The sequence below is a fragment of the Acomys minous genome, assembly GCF_964271855.1.
Source record: "Acomys minous genome assembly, chromosome: 2".
NCBI classification, from domain to species: Eukaryota; Metazoa; Chordata; class Mammalia; order Rodentia; family Muridae; genus Acomys; species Acomys minous.
In genome coordinates this window covers 36593670-36620067 of record NC_140484.1, presented here as the reverse complement: position 1 = coordinate 36620067, position 26398 = coordinate 36593670, and the positions used below count along the sequence as shown (strand labels likewise).

General features: G+C 38.0%; 1 protein-coding gene across 2 annotated transcripts in view; it reads right to left on the bottom strand.

Moving 5' to 3' along the window:
• SMC5 (structural maintenance of chromosomes 5) overlaps window positions 1-26398 on the bottom strand; it is a 75576-nt gene that overhangs the window by 7168 nt on the left and 42010 nt on the right. Inside the window, exons 12-22 of one of the 2 annotated variants that reach the window (XM_084764316.1) lie at window positions 23290-23384; window positions 21514-21646; window positions 17253-17426; window positions 16987-17156; window positions 14677-14800; window positions 14141-14263; window positions 4333-4458; window positions 1592-1636; window positions 1079-1174; window positions 490-594; window positions 165-284 (exon numbers count right to left, since the gene is read on the bottom strand). In XM_084764316.1, the coding sequence (XP_084620442.1) occupies window positions 165-284; window positions 490-594; window positions 1079-1174; window positions 1592-1636; window positions 4333-4458; window positions 14141-14263; window positions 14677-14800; window positions 16987-17156; window positions 17253-17426; window positions 21514-21646; window positions 23290-23384 (1311 nt within the window). The remainder of the gene's footprint in view (window positions 1-164; window positions 285-489; window positions 595-1078; window positions 1175-1591; window positions 1637-4332; window positions 4459-14140; window positions 14264-14676; window positions 14801-16986; window positions 17157-17252; window positions 17427-21513; window positions 21647-23289; window positions 23385-26398) is intronic. The other variant, XM_084764317.1, reaches the window with a different exon arrangement.

Sequence of the window (26398 nt, the reverse complement as noted above, 5' to 3'; positions counted from 1 at the left end):
CACCCACAAAGCAAGCAAACCCAATGCTAGAGACCCATAGGTCTCCTCCTTTCTCTTCACAGTTTTTCTGTAAGCAAAATTCTCATGTATAATTCCAATTTACTTGTACCCTTTGCATGTAATTAAACCTATGGGGTCATAAAATACACCCCAAATGCAATTACCTCATTTTCTGTATGAAGATCAACTTCACCAGCACACTGCATGGAACTAAAAAAGTGGCTGAACTTCTCATTGATTTTTTCTACTAGCTCCTTTAATGGGTTCAGCCACCTTTCTTTCACCTACAAATAAGAGACAAAACAAAACCACAAACTGAAAGCACTACTACTCATTTTAATATAAAATTTTACACAGAAAAAATTTTATAATAGAGTTAATCTGGTCATAAAAATATTTTTTCTCTCAGGAGCACAAATTTCATTTTGTATAATTTATATGCTTTATTCTATTAATGGCAAACATATAAAAAAAAAGAATAAAAATTACCTGTGAAATATTTTCCCTGTATTCATCTAGTTCAACTTTCTTCCCTCTTAGTTCTTCAGTTAACTGCTGTATTTCTGCTTCTCTTTTTGTATACTCCTCAACTACCTGGTAGAAAAAAAAATTCTTTAAGAAAAGCTTATCAAATGATAAAATTATATAAAATTTTGCATTAATTAAACTATTAGCTAAAAATGCCAATTGCACTGCATTATTTGTATGTGGTTAATTTATGCTATTACATATTGAAAGTGCTACTTTTTAATCCTTAAAAAAAATACACACTGCTGTATTTTAAGTTAACTAGTCTTTTTAAAAAGAGAAGGCACAGAACACTGTGTTCCTTAGGAAGATTCTATTTAAAATTCTAATAGATTCAGGATCTGGCATTTAAGGCATTGTTCCTGCTGTCTAGCTTATTATTACCCAGAGCTCCAGTACAGTGTGGGAGGCAAGTACTGGAGAGAACTCTGTGTGTGTGTCTGTGTATGTGTGCGAGTGCGTGTGTGTACATGCATGTACATGTGCATGTGTGCACTGGGGGAGGTAGCAGTGTGAGAGCTGTAGGATGGAAACAAAGAAAAAGGCATACTGTGGGATTCAGTCCTGTAAAGCAAGAAGCTCTTGATCTTTCTTCAGTTAACAACGCATCAATTTCATCCAATGTGTTCGGAAGATCCTGAAAAGCCTACAAAGGAAAAAAGAAATCCATCATTAAAAATGGAATAGTGAAAAGTTTTATTAGAATAGTTAAAAGAAAGTAATTTGCTACATATCTACTATCTGATTAATAGCATGCTAGCACACAGCAATACAAAGGAATCTTAAACAGGGCATTTTGCCTTTAAAAAGCTTACACTTTAAAAGAAAACAAAATGTACACATGTTGGATAGTACCTTAAGGCAATGTATTGATGTTGAGTCTAAAATAAGCAGTACATATCACATAGGCTTTGGAATTTAAAATAATGAAGTGTCAGTTCATGCTACATGAGATTAAAAGAGTTCAAAGACCTATAATTTATCTTTGGGTCTTGAAGCAATGGCTAGGGAAAAAGCAACGCAAGGAGATAACAATTTGGAGAAAAGAATGAGTACTGCATACCATGGGGGGTGAGGAGTTGTATCCATTTGGAATGGTGGGTACTTGCTGAATTGGTAGAATGGGTCCAGAATATGTGGGGCATTGAAAGAGAGCAAGAAGTTAGAACTTTACACTGTACTTATGAAGACCTACAAAAGCATCCCTAGAATTCAATCACTGAGACAGAGTTTATCAAGACTACCTTCTGCATCTATGCCACAGAGACTCATTAGGATAGACACTTTCCTACAAGGAAGGGCATGCAGTACACTGTTTTGCCTAGCACAACCTGAAGAGCCCTTACAGTAAAAGGTATGCAATCAATCTGAAGCCCCAAAAAGGTTCTGATGATATATCTATCTATATCTAAAAATAAATAAAATCGGATAACTTTGATTTGTATGTTTTTTAACCCTTCAGAGCATAGTCCAACCTGCAAAGGCCTCCAGGATATTTGTGATGTACATGTGCTCTATCTTGGACTTGTCTCTGGAGGTGTGAGTTTATGTTCCAACACTTACTTGGTATCTTCAGCAGATACTAACAGGAACACTAAGTTTATGATAGTGAAAAATAGTTTCCACCTCATCCACCTTCCCCACCACTGTAAGCAAATCAATTTCTCATCAGTAAATAGCTTCACAGTTTGTTTAGGCAAAAATTTAGGAGTTCTCTCTTACTTCCCTCAAATCCATCAATGAAGTAAAATTCCCTCCTCCCCATCCCTTTGTGCTACTACATTAATCTCTTCTGTAGCCAAAATAATAACCCTTAAAGTGGTTTACTTGCTTCTTTTCTTATAGATCTATTCTTCTTAGAGCAGCTGGGACTAGTCGTCTGTAAACCGAATTTAATAACACCATTCTTGTGCTTAAAATCCTCCAGTGGATTCTATCTTAAAGAGAACAGAGCTCAAGGTCGGGGATACAGATTAGTGGTGGAGTACCTGCCTACTTTCTAACACTAAAGGGGGAAAAGGTCCAAACTCCATGTATATTCAATAAGGTCATAGTAATCTGGCCCATGTCTTCTCGGCTTGGAATATAATTTTGTTTTGTTTTTGAAACAAATGTTTCTCTGATTAGCGCTGACTGTCCTAGAACAAACTATGAAGACCAGCCTGGCCTTCAACATGGAAATCTGTCTGCCTTTGCATCCTGAGTTCTAGGACTAAAGGCATGTGCCAACACCACCAGGCTGGAATGTAATTTTTAGTCCCACCAAGATCCCTTCTAGTCTAATGCATGCCAAATATATTTGCACCCCAACAACTTTTTTATGAACAATTTTCTCTGCTTGGGGTACTTTGTTCTACACCCTACTGGACTAATTTCTTCTCTTTGGCAAGGACTTATCTAAAGCAGTAATACCTCAAAGGGACCATCCCTAAGCAGCTGCCCAACCTTGCTACTTACTTAGCCCTTCACCTTTATTTCTTCTTAGTCTCTCCTGCCGCCTGACCTTATTACCTGTGTGTTTTAATGCTGTCTGTTCCATCCTCCAGACCTGAGTTCAAGTGTCAGTGAGGAAAGAAACATATCTGTCCTACTAATATCTGGTCATAGCAACCAACCAGTATAGTTTAATAAATATAGTATTTTCTGATTTCACTCTTTCAAAAGAGTATCACTTCTGGGGAGGCAGGGTTGAAACAGAGTTTAGTTCCATATGTAGCCCAGGCTGATCTTGAACTTGGGATCATCCTGCCTCCACCTCCAAGTGTTGGTATTACCGGCAACTGCCACCATGCCCAGCACACAAAAAACCTGCAACCTATAGTATAGATATCACAGCAATATTTCATTAAAACAAAACATATTTTAGATACGTTCTACAGTTATCTTTAAAACACAACTTCTCAATCAGTTTTACAAATTTCTGTTGCCTTCTGTACTCAATCAAATCCATGCTCTGTGGTTTTCTGTGTCTGACAGCATAAAATAAAACCTGGTAGGATCTAACAACTACAATCTATACCAGTCTTTTTCTATACATAGTGGACATTTCATCATCTATCGAAGTTAAGATTATATTTAAGATGTTAAAAAGTACTCAAATACTACTATTTTAAAATACATTTATAAATATGTTGATATTACTTAGGATAGCATGCAGAAAAGGCTGTAATGTCAGATAAAGCATAGGAACTCAGGGGGACAGAACGAATGGAGGAGTGTGAACTGAAAGGCAACGTTGCTGAGTTGGACTTTGGCATATGAGCATGAAACTGAAAGAGGGTATCAGCTCTGAAGACCCAGTATCTGATAAACCCTAATTAAATACCAGAACTTCTGGAAAAACACTTGTCTTTGTTTTTCTTTTTGAGACAGGGTTTCTCTGTGTAGCCGTGGCTGTCCTGGACACGCTTTGTAGACCAGAGATCCGCCTGCCTCTGCCTCTGCCTCCCTGAGTGCTGGGATTACAGGATTACCATGCCCTGCTGCCTTTGTACAAGTTCCTCATTAGCTTCCATGAGTATCTCATACTCCCAACTATATCTCTCAAAGAGGGAAAGACTTAATTGTAAAGTGCATGTCATGTGTAATTTTAAGATTTTTCATATTTTAAGAATTTTAATACTAAGTAAAGACTGGTGACCAAATCACTTCATGTATCCAATGATCAGTGTAAGAATGGAGAAAGAAGAATTTTTAAATAAAGCTTTGTGCTTTCACGTCCTGTTACTATGCCTAGAGTAGGATATCTTAAATTTAAAAATACTGTGTTATGTCAAATACAGCATTATATATTTCTATACTTACTGTCTGAAATTCCTGGGGAACGGCTTGGTCTGCACTCAGGTTACATACTTGCCTAGCTCTCTTCATAAGTTCCTTGCACTTCTGTAACAATCTCAGTCTATTTTCATCCAATTCAATGAATTGTTGCTGTTAAAACATAATAAATATTTCCAAATGTTACTATTAATTAAATAAGAGGCTTGTTATTTAAATCAAATAGCCAATAAATTGCTGAATTCTGATTATGATAACCACATGATCTGAAACATGACTTATTTTAATAAAACATCATCATACATGGGCTTCACATAAAAAACACAGCATCTAAATTTTTAATTTTCTTCTTCTTCAAGACAGGGTTTCTCTGTGTAGCCTTGGCTGTCCAGGACTCAATTCATAGACCAAGCTGGCCTCAAACTCACAGAGATCCAGCTGCTCTGCCTTCCAGAGTGCTGGGATTACAGGCATGCACCATCGCACCTGGCTTTAAAATTATTTTGGTAACTTTTCAAATAAGTTTTATCATTTTACATTTACTTATGGACTTACTCATTTCCTTAGCAGATAATTAGCAACATCTATGAGATGCCAACACACAATATGTAGTGAGTACTGAGAGGTGACTATGGAAGCCCCACAGAATTGTAATCACAACAGAAACAGGCACCGTCTGCTGAGTGCTTGTGTGCATCAGGCCCTTGGGCAGTGCTTCTCACCTAACTTTTCTTTCTTTCCCTACACTCCTCCCTCCCCGTTTTCAGGAGGTAAGACTGTTGAAGCAGGGTGTCATTTAGCCAAGGCTGGTTTCAAACTTGCTATATTGCCACGACTGGCCTCGAACTCCTGAACCTCCTGCTTCCCAAGGAAGGGGACTACAATTATATAGCCCCATGCCTAAAGCTTGTACTTTTTATTTCCCACAACATTATACAGTAATATGCTGAAAGAGGGCTGGAGAGGAGATGGTTCTCAACTGCCTATAACTCTAGGCTAGGGGATTCTCTGGACTCCACATGCACACTCCCCAGACTCTAAATACATGTTTAAAATGATCATTTAATCTAATTAATTAAGGTTTTTAAAAGACAGAGTTTCTAGTTGTAGCTTTGACTGTCTTGGAACTAGCTCTGTAGTGCAAGCAGACCTCGAATGCAAGAGATCTATCTGTCTCTGCCTCCCGAGTGCTTGGATTACAGATGTGCACCACCATCACTTAGTCAGAAAAAATTATTTTTAAAAGACTAATTTAAAAAAGCATTCAAGGTCACACACTTGGATAGAGACTATCAACGATTCACATCCATGTCTGCTGGAAAGAACCCCTACACACTCTGCTGTGAGATTGTGTCTCCTAGCAACACCAGAAGCTCCACCTATAAAGTCTCACCAACATGACTGTTCAAAAACATGAGTTAAAGTCCATGAGGCCTCAGCCCTGCACAAAAGCACAGGCAAGGGAGTAAAGTTAGGTGAAAAGGTAGTCCTCTCCAGGGAAGGGCACACAAATTGGTTCTCCAATGCCAAATGGCCAGCCCCAAAAGCATACATACAAGAAATATATGGACTCAATAGGCTATATTTGGAAACACAAAATATACACACAGTAACAACTGATGAAAAGAAGGAGGCCTTGAATTTGAAGGAGAGTGAGGAGGGGCATATGGGATAGTTTAGAGGGAGGACACGGAAGGGAACAATGTAGTAATTATAACCTCAAAAAACAAACAAACAAAATAAATAAACAAGTTTAAAAATCAAGGTGGGGGGTGGGGGTGGGGAGCTGGAGAGATGGCTCAGAGGTTAAGGGCACTGACTGCTCCTCCAAAGGTCCTCAGCTCAATTCCCAGCAACCACATGGTGTCTCACAACTATCTATAATGTGATCTGATGCCCTCTTCTGGCCTGCAGGTGTACATGCAGGCAGAACACTGTACACATACATACATACATACATACATACATACATACATACATACAAACAAACAAACAAAAGAAAAATCAAAGGGGAGAAAAAGAATCCCTTACCTCGGAGAAAGGGTTTGCTACAGTCCAGGCTCACCTCAAACTTACTACGTAGCCAAAGCTAGTGCTGGATTCCTCATCTTTCTGCTTCTAGCTCACAAGTGCTGAAATCATAAGGTACCGTACTCGCCCTGTGCATATACAGCACATCATGTTCCTTTTGTTATAATAAATACTTTTAAGTGGCAGCAGTGTGGACAGAGTATGTAAAGAGGAAACAGAATGTAGAAAGGTGAGAGAGGTAGCAAAGGTTGTGGTACCTGCAGTTTTAATAGGGAAAAATTACTAATAGCCAGATAGGTACATGGGAAATTTCAAGGACAAATGATTATGAGTATGCAGGCACACAAGCCTCGAAAATGCACTTAGAATCCATCCAAGTAACCGAATATGGCTGGAGAAGGATCTATAAGGATATAGAAATTTGGCCTTACCAAGGTAGACAAGGGCCAGACATTCAAGTTTCAAGTGTGATGAGGAAGGCACCTCATCTTCTGAATGCCACTTCTAGACCAAGTGTTATCAAAACCATTATTCTACAGGTCAGTCAGTTTAAAAAAAAGATTTAGTTATTATGTATACAGTGCTTTGCCTGCATGTATACACATTTATTTCACTTTGTATGAAACTTGAAACTAGTCTCCCTACACAAACAAGCAAACAAAAACCCTCAAACAAACAAAAGCTTAGATATAAGTAGGGAGTTGATGCCCTAGTCAATTCCTCACGTCTATTTTATTAATATCACTAAGGGACTTGGAGAGCTGAATCATTAACAAGGTCTTTGGGCCACTTATGTTTACGTTTATAAGTTTGACAACAAACAAAAGAGTATAATAGTATAAAAATAAAAGGTTATATATATTGTATTGAACCGAAATAAAAGCAAACTTTTATCTAATTACTATGCACTATGGTTTCCTTGAGTAAATTCCTTTAGTCTGAGAGAAATGAAAGCAATGTTAAAGATTCCCAGTGATCCTCCTTTAGTATCTAAGAGTGATTGTACTCAAGCAGTGTAACAGAAGAGACAGCTCGGTAGAACTAAACAGTCCTCAAAAAACAAACAAAAACAATCCCCCCAAAATCTGATTAAAGTAACTCCAATTGTAGATTTTAAGTTTCTTGCTAAAGCTAATTAAAAATCTCAGCATCTATGTTTTGTAAATTTTATAATAAAATCTAAAATTAGTTGAAATGGCCAAGAATGGTGGAATATGCCTTTAATCCCAGCACTTGAGGCAGAGGCAGGCAGATCTCCTGAGTGTGAGGCCAGCCTGGTCTACTAAGCGAGTCTAGGACAGCCAGGGCTCTATTATACAGAGAAACCCTGTCTTGAAAAAAATGAAGAAGAAGGAGGAGGAGGAGGAAGAGGAAAGAGGAAGAAGGAGGAGGAAGGAAGGAAGGAAGGAAGGAAGGAAGAAGAAAGAAAGAAAGAAAGAAAGAAAGAAAAAGAAGAAGAAGAAGAAGAAGAAGAAGAAGAAGAAGAAGAAGAAGAAGAAGAAGAAGAAAAGGCCTAGTTGAAATAAACACTTTAATAAATCAAGGCAAGAAGCATCCACAGCCCTTTCTACAGGTCACTCAAGCATGGCCAGATGAATTACTGACCAGGTAAAGCCTTAGGAATCAGACAGTGGTTCAGGAGTCCACAGACAAACCAGTGTGTCTATAATACCACCCCTATTATACCTAAGGCTCAGGAAACATCATGGAAAGCAGATTGGAAATGGTTTTAGAACCAGAGGACTGGGATGTATACTTTGAGATTCTAAGATGTAAGAAGGATGCTATAGCCATAAAATCTCAAAAAACAGGTGCTCATAAAAAACCAGCAAAATGACCACACAGTGGACACGTCAAAGAGGATAGGAAAAATGTACAAGGCACCATACCTAGAGGAAGAAATACAGGCAATGGGTGGCTCCTGAAAGGTGAGGGCTTTTATAAACTGTCCAATTTCAAGTGGTTAGTCCTAAATGCAAATACACATGAACAGCACTAACTAGATGGACTCAGTAGGTTGTATGTATACCCCCCATGTATGTTTATGTATGTAACATATTAAAAAAAGAGGTGATAAAGTTGAGAGGGAACTGGGGGGGCACTAAAAGAGTTGAAGATGGAGTAGAAATGATGCAAATACAGTGCATTAATATATAAAATTCTCAAAACAATTTACTCAAAAATAACAAAAGATATGGGGAGTGAGGATGTGGCCAAAGACAATATAAGCTCCAAGTCAAGAAAAAAGCCCTTGATCACTTTAATCCACAATGCCTGTTCATCTTTGTTGATTATTTATATAAGATAGAACCATAAAGTCAAGTTAATCAAAGGCTTTATTTGGACTCTTGCTTCAACTCTAGCCTTAAATAGTTAGCTGAGGATAGAAAATAATGTATGTTTGACACAAAAGAATGCCAGAAGTTATAAAACATCTTTAAGTAATGGTTCAGAAAAATATTTAAGTATGTATCTTAAGAAATGGTTATTATCTTTTCTCTGAAATTCTTTCTATGGAAAGTTGCTTTATCATGAAAGTTGTACAGAAATACCTTGACTAATACTAAACAAGGAAAAACTTTTCCTGGAAGGCCCTCTTGTGGAAGAAAGAATTATTCACTGATGTTTTTGTTCTATTTAACAGTTCATTAAATAAGATTCGAACAATATAAAAATTTCTATATGAACAGAATTAAAGTTAATTTCTAAGTATCATGCCACTAGTAAAACACTGGCTATAAATTAACATATATAATATTTTTCAGTGAAGGGATTATGAGTATGCCTATATTCCTAGATCCGACCTAATTGAATAATAATTATGTCTTAGATATGAGACAGAACACATAATTGAAAATATGAAAATTGTTTTGTATTTTTCTTAAATGCTAACTTGAAATTTTCATATCAAATCTGAGATTTGAAAAATCATAAGCCTAAACTAACTTTTTAATACACAAACTTACTTATCGACCTATCTATCCTTAAATAATGAAATATGGTAGTATTGCTGGAGCATCCCTATCTGAAAATTTGAGTTCTTAATCAAAAACACTGTCATGGTACCATGAGTAGAAAAATCCCTCACTTCATCCATGGTAAGTCAAAGTCAAAACACAGTTACAGCAGACAGAGGCATCACCTTATCCTTGAGTCATGTGCTTGATGTGTAATGAAACATAATGCTAATATGTTTTGCCTTGGATCCCAACCAAACCAGGAATCTCCAAAATCTGACTCAGAACCAGGAAATGTTCTGAGCACAAACATTCTCAGGTGAGGGATGCTTTAAAAGTGTAACAGTGTTGATTTAGTGATCCACCTGTCTCTGCTCCCTCAGCACTGGGGTTACAGCCATGCTGCCGTGCTTTGTATTTCACATGGGTGCTTGGAATCTGAACTCAGGTTTTCATGCTTGTACATCAAACACTTTATCTACTGAGCCATCTACAAACCCATTTCTTTTTTCTTTTTCTTTTTGGTTATTTTCGAGACAGGGTTTCTCTGTGTTGGCTGTCCTGGACTCACTTTGTAGACCAAGCTGGCCTTGAACTCACAGCGATTCACCTGCCTCTGCCTGATGGGATTATAGGTGTGTGCCACCATGCCCGGCTTAATCCAAACCCATTTCTTGCCATAGCTGATCCCAACACACAGGAGGCAGAGGCAAGTAATCTCTCTTAAGTCTTGAGGTCTGCCTGGTCAGTATAAGGAAACACTGTCTAAATAAATAAATAAATAAATAAATAAATAAATAAATAAATAGGTAAGCTGAGTTTCTGTATTAGGAATAATATTGCTCCCTAGGTGTATGTGCCAATTTCTTTAGAAATTTTGATGGCCACTACTGGGGTGTGTGTGTGTTACTATTTTTTTTTTTTTTTAAGGTAGTGTTGTCAGTGGTGCTGGTAATGCATAGGATAGTAAGTCTCTTAAAGAATTACCCAATCCAAAATGCCAATCGTTCTGAGATCACAATACCCTGTTCTAGATATACAGGCTTACACAGATAGAAATCTGATTATTTCCTAGAGTCATTCCAAGTGGACAAACAACTCTAATACTGTAATTTCTTCTTCATTTATCATCTAGAATACTTCTATCAAGATCTCATTTATTTCTATATCCTGGGTACTAAGCAGTTCATATATGAAAGGTCCAATAATGGGCTGGAGATGACTCAGTGGTTAAGAGCACTTACTGCTCTTGCAGAAGACCACAACATCTGTAACTCAACTCCCGGGAGCCAACACCCTGTTGTGCAGACACGTACACACACATATAAAAATAATAGTGGTCATGGTGGTGCATCCCTTTAATCCCACTACTTGGGAGACAGAGCCAGTTAAGTACTGTGTTCGAGGCCAGCCTGGTCTACGTAGTAAGATTCAGGCCAATCAAGAAAAAAACAAAACAAAACAGCAAGATTTTCTCTCACTCTACCCTCAACTCCTACTACTTAAATCCTCTTTAGCCTAATATGATTTTTTTTTTAAGAGAACCATTTTAAATTCACCAATTTAGACATTCTGATATGTTGAACTCACTGTCCCATAATTTATGGCCACTTAAGAGGCTTCTTTTAGGTTCAGAGTCATCTGGGATTGTGTGTTTTGCTTTCATGCACGACAAAATCATCAAATTATTTACATATACATTTTTTCCCTAGATTTTGAATTAACTGTTTTCTCCCATGAGCCATTTTATTATAAAACAGCACTTAGAATTATGTAGATGGAATGAAGAAATGTTTGGTTTGTTTTTGGGGTGATTTTGTTTGTTTCTGAAACAGCAGTCCACTGTCTATGGCACTTCAGGTATCCTCAAACTTGCCCTCTTGACCGGGTCTCCCGAGTGTGGGCATTAAAGCCATGGACCAACATGTTGCGCTTCTCCATCCACCCCTCCCAGCTCCATTTATACATAATATATTGTCAATTTATTCTGGTTATTTCCAATTCAAAAGCTTCAAAGATTTTATTAATTAGCATCCATACTTTATACTGAAGCTGTTTTCTTTTAGGCCAGAACTCCTAATTACTGCAACCAGGTTAGGATTCTCTTTGAAATTCTTTTTGTGTTTAGAATCAATTTTTTGGAATAATTTTTCTCTGTAAAGCTATATTGCTAACTCAAAATAAAGGTAGGTATGTTTATTTCATTTTGCTTTTGTTTGTCATAAAGAAAAATTAATTTTGTTTGCAGGTTATTCTAAAATAGGGGGGAAAAAGCCCCTAACAACCAAAATGATATAATCCCCTACCTCATGAATAAGTAGGAACAGTGCTGGCCTGTCTCCATGGGGCTTCACCACACTCCTAACCATTTCCTGCAAGGCGGAAACATTGTGCATTCCCCCTTCAAATTTTCACTTAGTAACATAAGATGCCAGTAACTTCCGAATAAAGGGATAAGACTTTCTCACTCATTTAACAGACTTCCTGAATTTACATAACTAATGTATAAATTTAAGTGTACTAGTAAATGACTGTTAGTAAATCTACAGAGCTGTATAAACATTGAAAGCCCAATGTTATAGTTTTATCAATCTAGAATTTACTTTAAAAATTTAGTAGAGAAATTATAGACATTTTGTTGTTGTTTTGAGACAGGGTTTCTCTGTGTAGCCCTCCCTGGCTGTCCTGGACTCACTTTATGCACCAGGCTGGCCTTGAACTTACACAGACCCTCTTGCCTCTGCCTCCCAAGTGCTGGGATTAAAGGTGTGCACCACTACACCTGGTGAGAAATTATAGATATTTAAATTTAATAATCTGATTGGTATTTGGCTATTCATTTGAGATAAGAGTCCATGTTGCCTATACTGGTCTCAAACTCTTATTCTCAAACGATCCTCCTACCTCAGCCATGCATCTGTCGAGCCTTATTTCCTCTTGAACTGTGCAACAGTAATTCTAACTCATGTATTTGTTAAAAACAAAAACAAAAACTACTCTTGGAATTCTATTACTCCTGCTTTTAAGACCTCTTCTTTGTACAAATACTTTACATGATAGTCATACCTCCTTACAGTTTCTTGGAAGAAAGGATATTATTGGCTCCTCAGAATGAATAATAGTGAAATACTCCTTATTTTTCTGTCTGAAAGCATCAATGGATATAACAACATTGATAATATCTAGACCACAATCAACTAGTATATGCCATTTTATTTGTATCTTTCTTTCCTTTTCAGAGAATTTAGCTCTATAGTAGACGTATAACCACACAGGTAGTACATATATAATGTAGTTTTTACTTTTTTGTTCTGGTTTTTTTGAAATAAGGTTTCTCTGTAACCTTGGCTGTCCTGGACTCACTTTATAGGCCTATCTGGCATGGAGCTCACAGAGATCTGTCTGCCTCTGCCTCCCTGAGTTCAGGGATTAAAGGCATGTAGCCCACTTCTGTATAAGGTTAAGATTAAGTCTAGACAATGCCAGCATTATTATACAGTTGCCTAGTGTGTAACACTAAGTTCCAGAGCTCAGGTTCAGCTCTTTTCATTTGGGCTGCTGAACTTTCCATGGCTAATGGGCCTCATGTTTTTAAAGAAGAGAGCCTGCTGGCTGCTTGTTTTGGATTCTTGATAGCATCAGGCTAGTTTTGAAGTTCCAACTGACTTATGTTGCACCCCCTTCCACCCCCAACTCTGGAGTTCTCAGGTGGAAATGAAGAATATGATTAGTCTTTGAAAATGAGTGCCAAGAGACCATTTTTTTAAACTCAAGAATTCCTTGAATTATACCTCAGCTTATTTTAAGGGGGTGAAGTTAGGATGATGTCAGTGGGCAATGCCAGAAAGACCAATCTCCCGGTTAGAAAGTTATAAATCATATGACATCAGCACAAACACATGGCTAATGACACAATCATGCTCCCATGACAGAAACTCAACAGAAGCCCTGCAGCTTGGCAGAGCTTCCTGACTTACAATTCCTCATGAAAAGGGCATGAAGACTCTGATTAGGACCTTCTCAGATGTCATTCTGTGCGTCTTTATGAAAAAAACTCCACGCTGTTTAGAGTTCTGAGCTGTTCTAGTGAATTGCTAGCCATGAAGGAAGGGGCCATGGAAAACCTGGGTGTGTAGGAGACGGTCAGAAGTACAGGTGCCCAGGGTCCTTAACTTCAAGCCAGTGTAGTACCAAACAGCAGTCTAAGGGGTACTTCTTATAAATTGTTCAATTTGCTACTAACTGTGCTTGACATCAAAACAGGACTGTACAATATTGATAGAGATTTCTCAAAAGTTAGTTCTGTTTCTACACAGCCCAGCCATGGAAGTTTAGAATACTAAGCGTTCTTCTATTTTTGAGAAAGTAATTTGGAGAGTAAAAAACTAAGAAACAACAAAAATAAAAATAAAAAGCAACTGTCACCATTGCCTTGATGCTACATCTTCAGAAGTAAGTTTGCGTATTATTCCCTACTTCTATCATCACTGTGAAATATTAAAGGTGAGGCTAAAGTGCCGTGATTATCTATCATCCACTCTTATATGTCTCAAGTAGTGCCTCCTCATTAACAAAATGCATTAGAATTTATCTTATTAATAATGATTATTATTGTGTCTGAGAGCACAGCTTTCTCCTTCTACCCTTTTCTGAGTTCCAGAGACTAAACTTTGGTCACTGCCATTATATAGCAAATGCTTTTCCTCAATAACTACCTTGCTGGCCTCTACATTTTAAATTATATGTACCAACTGTACATTGCAAATGATAGCATGTGATAAATACTTTCAAACTGGTTTGAGGCTAGACCCTAAAATAGAAACTGAAGAGAAAGAAAAGTATCTTACTTCTGTAGCACGTAACTGTGAAGATGACGCCATGTAATCTGCTTCTAACTTGTTCTTCTCTGAGATCACGGTAGTATTTTGAAGAATCAAATCAACTTTTTGTATATGCAAAGAAGTGCAAATCTAGGAGCACACAACACATAAAATTTGGCTTTTAAGTTTTACAACTATGAAAAATGCCACAGCTCTTTTTTTCCAAAAACAAAATTAGGAATCATGAAAATTAACATCGTCCTACTGTGACTGACATCTCCATCAAATAGTTAATATACAACTGCTTTTTTAAAAAGTAACTTCCTAAATATTTAAGTCATCTGGAAGAAAATAATCCACTCCAATGAGTTAACTTTTGAAATTCTTTGTAAGCATCAAAACCAAAACAAGCTGAAACTACTCCCAAAAATCTTTTGTATATTATCAAAACAAAAAGCATTTTAAAGTTATTATATCCCATACAGTCCTCCAAAAATTACTAAATTTTAGTATCTAGCAAGTATTTTCTTTTTAAAGTATCAACAATTAAGAAAATATCTTACCTTTACAAGGCCTGTTAATTCAATAACAAGTTTTGCTTTTTGAACATTTATTTCTTTGATTTTGGTACTTGCTTTTCGTTCTTCCTCTTCCAGATTGCAAGTATCCTGTTCCATCAGCCTTATACTATATTACAGACACATATAAGGATGGAGAGATCAGAGCAAAACACAGGACTGAGCTCAAAGCCTAAGGTCCCCTGCAGTTTTCTGGGTTATAGTAATGGTAACCAGAAGCTAGATCCTAGATTTAAGAATTTCTTAATGCACTGAGTTGGCATCAAAATATATTGTGGAGCTATGTGACCAGCATAGTCTATTGTCAGTAATGGTGCTGATGCAGAATATGGAATCAGAAAGAGAGCCTGAATTTCCCTTTTGTTATTCATCAAGAAGCAGTACTGGACAAATTACACCTTGGAGCTTTAGCTTCTTCATCAGTACATATTGCAGATAAGAAAACTTCCTCTCACTGAACTTGGGAGAAAAACACAATACAGCATAACACTTGGCCCAGAATTTACTAATATAAATTGATATTGACATTGTTCATAAAACATAATCCTTAAGCAGGTAGAACTGACCCATAGGTAAAAACCAGAAGAAAAAGAAAAATCAACACAAGGGTTGGGAGCGTAGCTCAATTGGAGTGTTCGCCTAATGAGCACAAAAACTTTGCCTCAATCCCCCCAGCGGCACTGAGCAGGACTGGTGGTGCATAATCCCAGCACTTGGAAGACAGAGGCAGGGAAATCCTAAGTTTAAGGAGCTACATAGCAAATGAGGCTAGCCTGCGCTATCCTGAGCTACCCTACCCCGTCAACTGCCATACAAGTGTCCTAAAATTATTATTAAAATAACTATAAAAGATTGAGAAACAAAAGTTTGAAAAGTTAAGCAATCACCTATGATTATAGACATTAAGTGGTAAGATAAGTTTAAAACCATATCCATGGTCTTCCCACTACACCATGGTGACTCCAAGGAGATACACAGAAGACAGAAGTAATAATAAATAAGAACCACAACCACAGCAGGTGCTGTACAAGGAAGAGTTGCCGGAGAGAAAAACAAGATTCTGATTAATTACAAAAGCCAGTTTTAGGAAGCACAAGGTGCCGGCTGGCGAAAACCAACCAACCACTCAACCCAAACTTCTGAAATAGTATTCTGGATGAACTGAATATAGAGTCCAAAAATCACTCCAGGTCATCACCACAGAAGTACAAAGTAAATTCAGGCAGAACTAAAATAGTGGGCTGGTAATGGGCAATAATTCACTTTTTTTTTCCAAAAACCATTAATAAGGAAGTTTAAAACAAGGTCCAACAAAGGAGTCATAATAGTCACACAGTAAAGTTTAAGTGGTTGTCATCAATTGAAGATAAGATTAAAGTAAAGGTTCGAAAGTGATAAGCAAGGTTAAAAACTGAAAAAGAAAACCTAAGAAAGAAGCTATTTGCTTTAAAAAAGACTAAAAACCAATTTTTTCCTAATTCACTTTACTGTTTTCTTCTGTAAAAAACTTTTTCAACATTCCCATTTCTTTTCATCTTCATTCATTTTTTGAGAAATTAGTTGACTACTGTATTCACATCATTTTCACACTCCTCCCTCACCCCAACCTCCACCACTCTATGGCCTACCCTTTCCAAATTTATACTCATTCTCTCCCTCCCTCCTTCCCTTCCTCTGTCCATTCACTGCTTCTCATAGGTACATGTCTTTGGGCTTACCACTTGGGATTAGATAACCTATTAGGAAGCTCTTCCCTGGTGAAAACTGGTCCCCTCTCACTCAGTAGCCACTGACTGCGTGCAGCTCTTTATTTATGGGTGGGGCCTTGTGAAATGTCCCCAGTCTGTGCTCTCATGTTACCAGTTCAACAAAATAAATCCTCAACAGTGCACTTTTATACTGGGGGGGGGGGGGCAACCAATAGCTGTCTACCTGGACTTAAGCCTCCCTTAAATAGCTTAAGGAGATATTTCATGCCTGGTATTGTAAACCCAGCCAACCACCCATAGCTGGAGAGGTCACAGACCCTAGCTAGGAAAGAACCTACAACTGCCATTTTCCTATACCAATACAATTTCTAACCATATTCTAAACACTTACACTCACAGGTATTAAGTGGGTCAAAGGACTAGGAAGAGAATACATTAGTCTGCCCTTTGCCCCATGTACCACAACTGCAATTTGAGCATTGATATTAAAACTTTAGAAAGTACTATAAACAGCTGTTGAACAGCCAGCACTCATGCTGTGGTTTTTTTTTTTTTTTTAAGCTCCCCACCCAAAGCTCCAAGATACCTTGCCAGCTTGGAGCTGATTTTCTGCTCCAGCTGTCTTTTCCTGGTTTTTCTTTCAAGAAGCTCCTTCTTCTTCAGTCTCAGCTCATTGTCTTTGAGCTCAAGATGCCTGTTCGAATCACGTAAGGCCAGCAATCCTGATTCCACTGCTTCTAATTTTCTATTAATTTCCTATGGGATATTCAATATTTTTAACAAAAAATGTTTAAAGTTCTACAGTACTAAAAACCCAGTTAACATTTTAATAACTGTATCAAGTGAACCAACCTTTAGCTGTTCTTCCAAGTGTCTTCTTTGTTCTAGATCCACAGTGACAGTGAGGAACTGGGCTACTTTCAAGGACGTGTTACTAGAAATAACTTTATTTGAATAGAAAGAAGTTTTTAACACATACTTTTCTTCTGCTGTATAAATTTGTTTTAATCGGGTTTCTTGTATTACCTATAATGTAAAGCAGGAATTCATGAACATCAATAAAAATCATGATATATGCTTTAAAGGACTAAAGAATTAGGAACATAAACCAATTCCCAGCACCCACATGGCAACTCAGAACTGTCTGTAACGCCAATACCTGACACCCACACACAGACAGACAGACATGCAGGCAAAACACCAATGCACATAAAGTATTTTAAAAAAAGAACATAAACCAGAAGAATTCTAGAAGATCAAAATACCCAACTTAATACAACCTATCTGACATCTCTAAAATGTGGTTAATGTATTTCAGGTAAATGTTTTAGAAACAACATAAAGGAGGCCTGACCCATAAATAAAGAGCTGCACGCAGTCAGTGGCTACTGAGTGAGAGGGGACCAGTTTTCACCAGGGAAGAGCTTCCTAACAGGTTATCTAATCCCAGTGGTAAGCCCAAAGACATGTACCTATGAGAAACAGTGAGTGGACAGAGGAAGGGAAGGAGGGAGGGTGAGAATGAGATACTCTAATCATATCTTCCTTAGAGATACCATGATCCAAGTGCCCAATATGTAGAAGTAATTTTTATTCTCCTGACTCAACTGTTGTCTGGGAGCTTACTACTCCTTCTGCTGGCCTAGGCCTAGTCCCGCAAGGACTCAAACTTGTCCTCAAATAAACTCAGCAATTTCCTCTAATCTTCTGGCTTCTTCTCATTTTCTGGCTCGTTTCATCTTTACCTGAGTTCTCTCTCTGCAACCCATCTTTCTACTACTGTCCTGGTAAAACTCTGCCTTCTTTCTCTCTCTGTAAAACTGTCAAAGTAGCTTCCCTTTCCTCTCTGTTCTCATGAGAGTTGGGTGTATCCTATTCTGTCAAGTCTGATTCTGGCCCTCAATTAAACATCACTTTCAAACATGGGTGCTTCCTTCTACAAACTAACTTTACCTTCATCTGGAATTAAAGGCATGCACCACCACACATGGAACTAAGCTTTTCTTAAAGTGATATTTGCTCTGTTCCAGGCTGGCCTTGAACTCTGATCTGTTTGCCTCTGTCTCCTGGATTAAAGGCATATTTGCATTTCAGCTGGATCACAAAGACCTAGAAGATCTTTAGATGTGATCTCTTGCCAGATGGATCACATAGACCCAGAAGGACTTTGGCTGTGATCTCTTGCCAGAACAGCCATGTTCTTCAACACCAGTTGGCTATCTTAGCTAAACAGTTTACTCTTTCCTCATCTCCATAACATTTTTCAAAGGTACACAATCTCATACTTAATTTCTCCATGTTTAGAATATTAGATGAAAATATTTCTCATGGAATTCAAAGAGTTTTTATTTTGACCTTTGTTCTTTAATCATTTTTCTTCACTTATACAAGAGTTTCATAAATCAAAACATTCTAAGCACCATAACATCATTAGAGTTGATTGTCTACTATCAATAAGTATAGGGATGCCTTCCCCCCCAGTCTCTGAAGATTCATAATCAATACTATATTGAGGCTTGCTTCACCACAGAAAGCCCTAGTCTAAGTGAAGAGATAAGACCCTTTAAGCATAATGAATAAAGAGGGTATACACTGTCATCCTAAATCTTGAGTAATTTGAAAAAAAAAAAAAAAGAATTTTCATGAAAACAAATTTTAATTGGGATTTGAAGTGACACAATCCTAAGAAGGACATTTCAAGCTAAGGAACTGAACAGACAACTAAACCAACAGAGAGACTCAAAAACTAATGGGAGGAAGCTGGTATAGTGCCACACTCTTGAAATTTCAGCAACTGAGAGGGAGAGCCAGGAGTTCAAGGTCATTCATGGCTATATAGTATGTTTGAGGACAGCCTGAGTTAAGATGTCTAAAAACTATTCCCACTTCCAAAAAACAAAACAAAACAAAACAAAACAAACAAACAAACAAACAAACAAAAAAAAAAAACCAAAACCCAAAACCAAAAGAGAACAATCCAATGAACAGTATGTAATCTGTTAAAGACCTGAAATGTTGCCAGGAATGAACTTTGTGAGTTCGAGGACAGCCTGAACTACAAAGTGAGTTCTAGAATAGCCAGGAATATACAGAGAAATACTGCCTTAAAAAAAAAGACCTGAAATGTTAAGATCCAATCATAAAATACAGCAAAGAGTGTGTTTTTATTCGCAGGAAAAAGTGTAACAATGGTCACCATTATCTATCCATACACATGAAAGAGACAGGATAGCTGGGTTATAAATGTATTCAATTCCTTTACCGAACACTGTACGTTCTGGAAGACAGTTTACATATGTCAAGGCTTTATTAAGTACTAGAAATGCTTCCTAACAAGGCTTATAGACATCTCTGAAAAGTTTCATAACAAAGTATTTTCACCCAGTGTATTACTGAATTGGTCACTGGACAACTGGATATTTTAGGAACACTTACTGAATTTAAGAATAGAAACATTTCACTTGAGTTGGGAATGCAGCTAACCTGCACAGTGTGTGCCTCCCAGTGCAGGGTGCTAGGCTCAACCCCTAGCTCTGCCAAAAAATGTTTAAGGCATTTAAAAGAAAAGTCACTTATAGCACCAAAGAAATACACAAATGAAAAATACTTAAAAAATACAGGAGAAGGAAGAGTTGATTTAGCCTTAATGTAAGTTATATGAAGTGACTATTTCTCCACTACAAACAAAAGCGTGGAATTTCTATAGAAAAGTAAACGAGGTTGAACATAAAAGCACATATGAACAATTCAACCTATATCCTGTTCAGTGAAAGGGACTGTATACGGATATCAACTGCTACTCTGTCAACACGTGAAGCAATAAGCCCTTTCCAAAGCTTACACTGCGGCAGGAGTAAGGAATCCCAACTCTCCTTCCTCTCACCTCTAAACTTATGACAGGGACAGGTTTGGTCTATACAAATGGTCTATGCTTCTTTTCATCACCGAAATAAGACAAGAAAAATACTCAATCTCCCCTGACCCCTTTCTTTCTTCTTAGACAGAATTTTTCAGTGCATCACCGGGGCTGTCCTGGAACTTGCTGTGTAGATCAGGTTGGCCTTGAACTTAGAGGTCCATCTGCCTCTGCCTCCAGCGGGCTGGGATTACAGGCGTGTGCCACCACTGTCCAGCACGACATGATTTTTAACCAAAGGCAGAAACAACTTGCTATAAGTAACTAATTTTTGCAAAATAACTTGGTTAGCAATCTTATCTTGTCTATTAGTGAAGTACAGAGTTGCAAATGATCACCTTAGAACACCAACAGCCTGGGCATTAGGAAATGAGGTCATTAGCATGAACTATGTTAGGTTTATATTAATTCTCAGTTCACACACACGCCATCAAAATGTAAACTTAGTAGTATGACAAACAAACAAACAAACAAACAAACAGCCCAAGCTAGAGGTAGTGGTGCACAAATGTGACCCCACATTTGGGAGGCTGAGTAAAAAGAAACTAAAGACCAGGCTTGGCCACACAGTAAGTTCAAGGAGAATCTGGGAACATGACATAAAACAACACCCCCAAAACACACACACACACACACCAGTTCTAAGTGAGATTTGTTCTGTCACTGCTTGTAAAAAAAATTTAAGGATGTATTTGCTAAGATAGTAAGTTCTCATGAAAAGTAGCCATTTGTATGTTGAGGTGGTCTTCAATGAAACCTTTATGAAGGTGGAAGCTCACCAGAACACATCTATACCCTGTCCAGCGTTCTAAAGTCCTCTTGAAATATAATCTAGGATGCAAGCTTTTTAAAGTTTAAATCACCACATACATATGAAGCAAGGCAGAATCAGCTAAAAGCATCTGAGAATTTCAGCTTTTAACTTTATTCAATTCCTCTAAAAAGAAAAGCACTTAGCAGGGTGTGGTGACACACACCTGTAATCCCAGCAGTCTGGAAGGCAGAGGCAGGCAGATCTCTGTGAGTTCAAGGCCAGCCTGGTTTACAAAGAGAGTCCAAGATAGCCAAGGCTCAAAAAACCAAAAAGAAAAAGAAAAGCTTTTATTAATTTGTTCTAGGTAACTGTATCACTTCTGTTATAGGTCATATTATGACTGTTAAAATACAAAGACTGTTTCTACACGTTTACTTTCTTACCCGTTCAATTCTTTCTCGGGTCCTCTCAGTTCCCACAGGAACCTCATGAATATGATACTGGCAGCAAAGGTAACTCATCACAGGATCAGGTGCATCAAATAACTCTCGCAAGTATGAAAAAAATCCATACTGTCTGAAAAGCAAAGTACTGATTTGGTTTTTCTTTTTAAAATATTACTTTAAAAACATGGTTACAAGCATGCCTATAATCTCAGCGCGCAGGGAGGCACAGGCAGGGGTACCTCTGTGAGTTCAAGGCCAGCCTGAACTCTACAAAATGAGTCCAGGACAGCCAAGGCTACACAAAGAAACCCTGTCTCGAAAAACAAACAAACAACAAACCTGATTACTGGGCTGAAGAGATGGCTCAGCAGATGAAATGCTTGCCTTGTAAGTACAGCAACAAAAAAATGTGGGTGCACTAGACTGGAATTCAAACCCCACAACCTATACAAAAACTCTAGGCAAAGTGGCCCTGGCTATTAACCCAATGGAAAGATGGAGATAGTAGATCACTGGGGCATCAAGCAACACAGTCTACCCTACTTGGTAAATTCCAGCCCAGTATGAGACTTTGTCCTTTCCTCCACACCATCACCACATCAATAAATAAATAAATAAATAAGTAAACAAATAAAACCCCAAAAACCACACAGTGTGGTAGTTTGAATGAGAATGGCCCCCATAGGCTCATGTTTGATTACTTGGTCCCCACTTGGTGGAACTGTTTGGGAAAGATTTGGAGGAAGGCCTTTGTTGGAAGGTTTCAAAAGCCGACACCAGGCCATTTCTGTGCCCTGTGCCACTGGGTCAGATGTAAGCTCTTAGTAACTGTCCCAGTGATGTGTCTCCCTGCTAGGTTCCATGTACCCCGCTATGATGGTCATGGATTCTACTAATCCTCTGAAACTGTAAGCAAGCCCAAGTTAAACTTTTACTTTTACAAGCTGCCTTTGTCATGGTGTCTCTTCACAGCAATAGAGCTGGGGGTGGTGACACATACCTTCAATCTCAGCACTGAGGAGGCAAAGGCAGGTGGATTCTGTAAGTCCAAGGACAGCATGTTCTACATAGTGAGTTTCAAGACCGATAGAGCTACACTGTGAGACACTGACTCAAAACAATTACCCCCACCCCCACGCCCACAAAAAAAAAAAAAAAAAAAAAGAAGAAGAAGAAGGAAATGTAACTAAGACACACATTTTAGCAATAGTAGAAGAAAAGGATTTTTACATTTTAAAATCACTGGTGCTATTTTCTTACTTGCTATTAAGCTTAAGCCTTTTCACACTTACAAACTATTTTTTAATGAACTATTTTTTTAATATTAAGACTGTCTAGTTATATCCAGAGACCAGATATTTACATGATTGTATATATAAACCTGCAGTTCTTTACATTTAGCCCTACACAGAAATTATTTTTGCTTTAGAAAATGATTTATTACTTATTTCCAAAATAGCTAACTATCCCTTTTACCTTTAGTGAAAGACATCTTTCTTCAACTAATCCAACACTGTTCCACTAATTTGAAAGATCACTTCTATGAAACACGAACTATGCTAACTGGCACATTCCTAAGCTTCAACTTTTCCCAGTTTTAGACTTCAGCAGAGCTCCTAAGACAGACAATACAGCTTATAACAAAGACAGACAATACAGCTTATAACAAAGGCAGACAATACAGCTTATAATAAACATATTATGTGAAGGAGACTTAGAAGTCACTTAAGATTATTCAGTGTTTAAATTAGTTTAATAATACTTTCAACTTACTTTAACTCATTCAGAGATCTTGAAGGTGCTTTGTCTGCATATGAAATTTTGGGAGCAATAACAGCATTTACTCTTAGTTTCTTATTGTCACGAACCTGAACAGAGGAAAAAGACAGTTTTAATTACCATCTGTTTAACTGGAATAATTTTTTAAGTCACCATATTCCCACTGGCATTGCTAGGGCAATCAGAATTTTTAAAATTAATTAAATAATTATTTATTCACTTTACATCCTAATAGTAGCCCCTTCCCTCATCTCCTGGCTCACCTACCCTCCCTCTCTTTCCCCCCGCCCCCATGCCCCACCCCTACTCCTCAGAAAAGGTGAGCCCTTCCCACTACCCAAGCCACGCCGCCGGCATATGAAGTTGCTTCAGGACTGAGTACATCCCTGTGCTCTTCCCCTGTGACCTAGCAAGGCAAGGCAGCCAGATGGAAGTGAAGGGTGATCAGAAAGCTAAGCAAAGGATTAGCTTTTTCTTTAACATTTACCCACCCTAAAGCCAGGCATGATGGTTCATACCTTTAATCCCAGCACTCAGGGAAGCAGAGGCAGGAGCTCTCAGTGAGTACAAATTGAATCCAGGACAGCCAAGGCTACACAGGGAAACCCAGCCTCAAATCTAACATATACACACACACAACCTATAAATTCAATATGAGCTTCTCTACTTTATAGAAGCTTCTTTATAAAAGCTACTTCTCTACTTTATAAAAGCTTCTCTGCTTTTGTGTGTGTGTGTGTGTGTGTGTGTGTGTGTGTGTGTGTGTGTGTGTGTTTCCTTCTCTCAATGCAAGGTCTTAGTTACTCTGTGAACAAGAACTATGTACCTGAGGTTAGCCTCAAACTCACATCTTTTGCTTCAACCTCTTATAATGGCATGATCTGATGCTTTTTATTTGATTGCTAATTACTCTGATCCCAGAGATCTGCTTGTTGTCTTTTATGAACAGACATTCAAGTACGCCAAAATGATGTTTTGTAATCCTTGCTTCCAATTTATCCCTGATTAGCTGAATAAATTACTACACATCTGGGGAGGGCAGAAGTGAGATAGGGGTGGCAAAAGTTATCAGACTTGGAAGAGAAAAGGATCAGGGGAGAGACAGGTAGAGGAAGAGTGGAAGCAAAGTTGCCATGGGTTGAAGCATGGACAGAAGCACATGGCTCAACTGGCATCAATGGAGGAAAGCAGCCAAGATGGGAAACAGCATGTGAAAGTATGGATGTGAAGTAGCCCAGAGAGAAATGATCAGAGCAACTGGCATAGAATGTGGGATTGGGAGATAAAGGATAGCATAGGAGGTTAATATCTGTTCTGCCCAAGTAAAATGAACCCTATCTCAGGTGTCTTTATTGTTTGATAACGGGTTAAATAATACTGCCAGATAGGCTATTAGTAAACATTATTAGCTCATTTGTATGAACTAAACAGCCTTTCAAGGGCTGGGATTACAGGTGTGTGCCCCTCCCTATGCCCATCCAAGGGCCTATTTCTTTCAGAAATATGTACTGAATTTTCAGATGAAACAAGGTATCTGGTACTGGTTTCAAAATATATAGATGGCAGATTTATACTTTCATTAACAGAAGATTATCTTGCATGGGCTCACCTATCTGCAAATAATGATTATGAACTATAGGCAAAATTTCACACAATCATTTAAAAAATACTGGAAAGCAAATTGGAAGGATGGAGTTAAGTGAGACCTGAGTTGTGACTTGAAAACTCCCTAATTGAGCAGGAGCAGTATAGGAATGAAAATTCAGATAGAAAGATGTAGTCTATTGCTTGAAGAAATCAGAGGATGGCTACATAAATGAAAGGGTAAATTCTTAGGATGCTGTCAAGTGAGAAGCATTAGATACTCAGACCCGTTTCAATCTTTGGCTGGTCCTTCAACTATAAACTTATGGAAAAATTCTAGTGACTATGTGAAAGCAACAGAAGCCTTGGGGCTGGAGGGGTGGGGTTGGGGGGACACACTGAATGGGAGGGGCGCCAGAGATGGCTCAGTTCATAAAATGCCTGTCATGTGTTCATAACCCTAACATCCACATAAAAGCTGGGTAGGGCAGCATGTATCTATAACCAAAGCAATGGGTAGGTACAGAGACAAGAAGACCTTATTAGTCAGCCAGCCAGCCAATCAGTAAGCTCAACGTTAAGTAAAAGACTCTGTTACAAAATTAATGTGGACGGAGAAAGACACCAGATGTTGACCTCTGGCTTCCACATCTCTCTCTCTCTCTCTCTCTCTCTCTCTCTCTCTCTCTCTCTCTCTCTCTCTCTCTCTCTTACACACACACACACACACACACACACACACACACACACACACACACACACTTTAGTTGCTATCAGTTTGAAATTTGAGCCTAATTAAATTTGCTGCTATCCAGTCTCTTCAAAAAAGAACTTATCCTAGGGTATGATCTACAATTCTAGTGAATAATGAAAATTCTTATGTATAAGAATTAAATGCCATCACAGCTAAGAGAAAAAGCAGTCAAGAGAAACTTATCTCATCAGAACACAAATGGTAAATGTCAGGTTTAGCATACCCAAATTTTAAAGCAGTTAAACTTGTTTAAGAATATGATTACCACACTGAATTAACACATGACTGACCCTCGTGGATATAGTAAGCAAACAGATTTTAATAGAAACTCTAGGGAAAAAATACATTATTCAAGATAAGAAAATTTCTCATGGAAGAGGGTGTCTAGAAAATATAAAGAATAACAACACATCAAGAAAAAGTGGAATGTTGGGATAATCTCTGTGCACTGTGTAAAGGTTATTTTTGAATTATTCAAATGCTAATTTCTGTATAGCAGAGTTGAGACCAGGCTGGACTTTGGACTTTAGCATTGTTATTTTTATGAAGCATCACCAGTCTCAGTGTTTTGTAAACATCTTCTACATTACTTTCTGATTGGTTTAAAGGACTAAATGGTAGGGGCCGGAGAAATGACTCAGAGGTTCTGAGCACTGTTGCTTTTTCAAAAGTCCTGAGTTCAATTCTCAGCAACCACATGGTGGCTCACAACTATCTATAAGGAGGTTTGGTGCCCTCTCCTGGCAGGCAGGCACAAATGCAGGT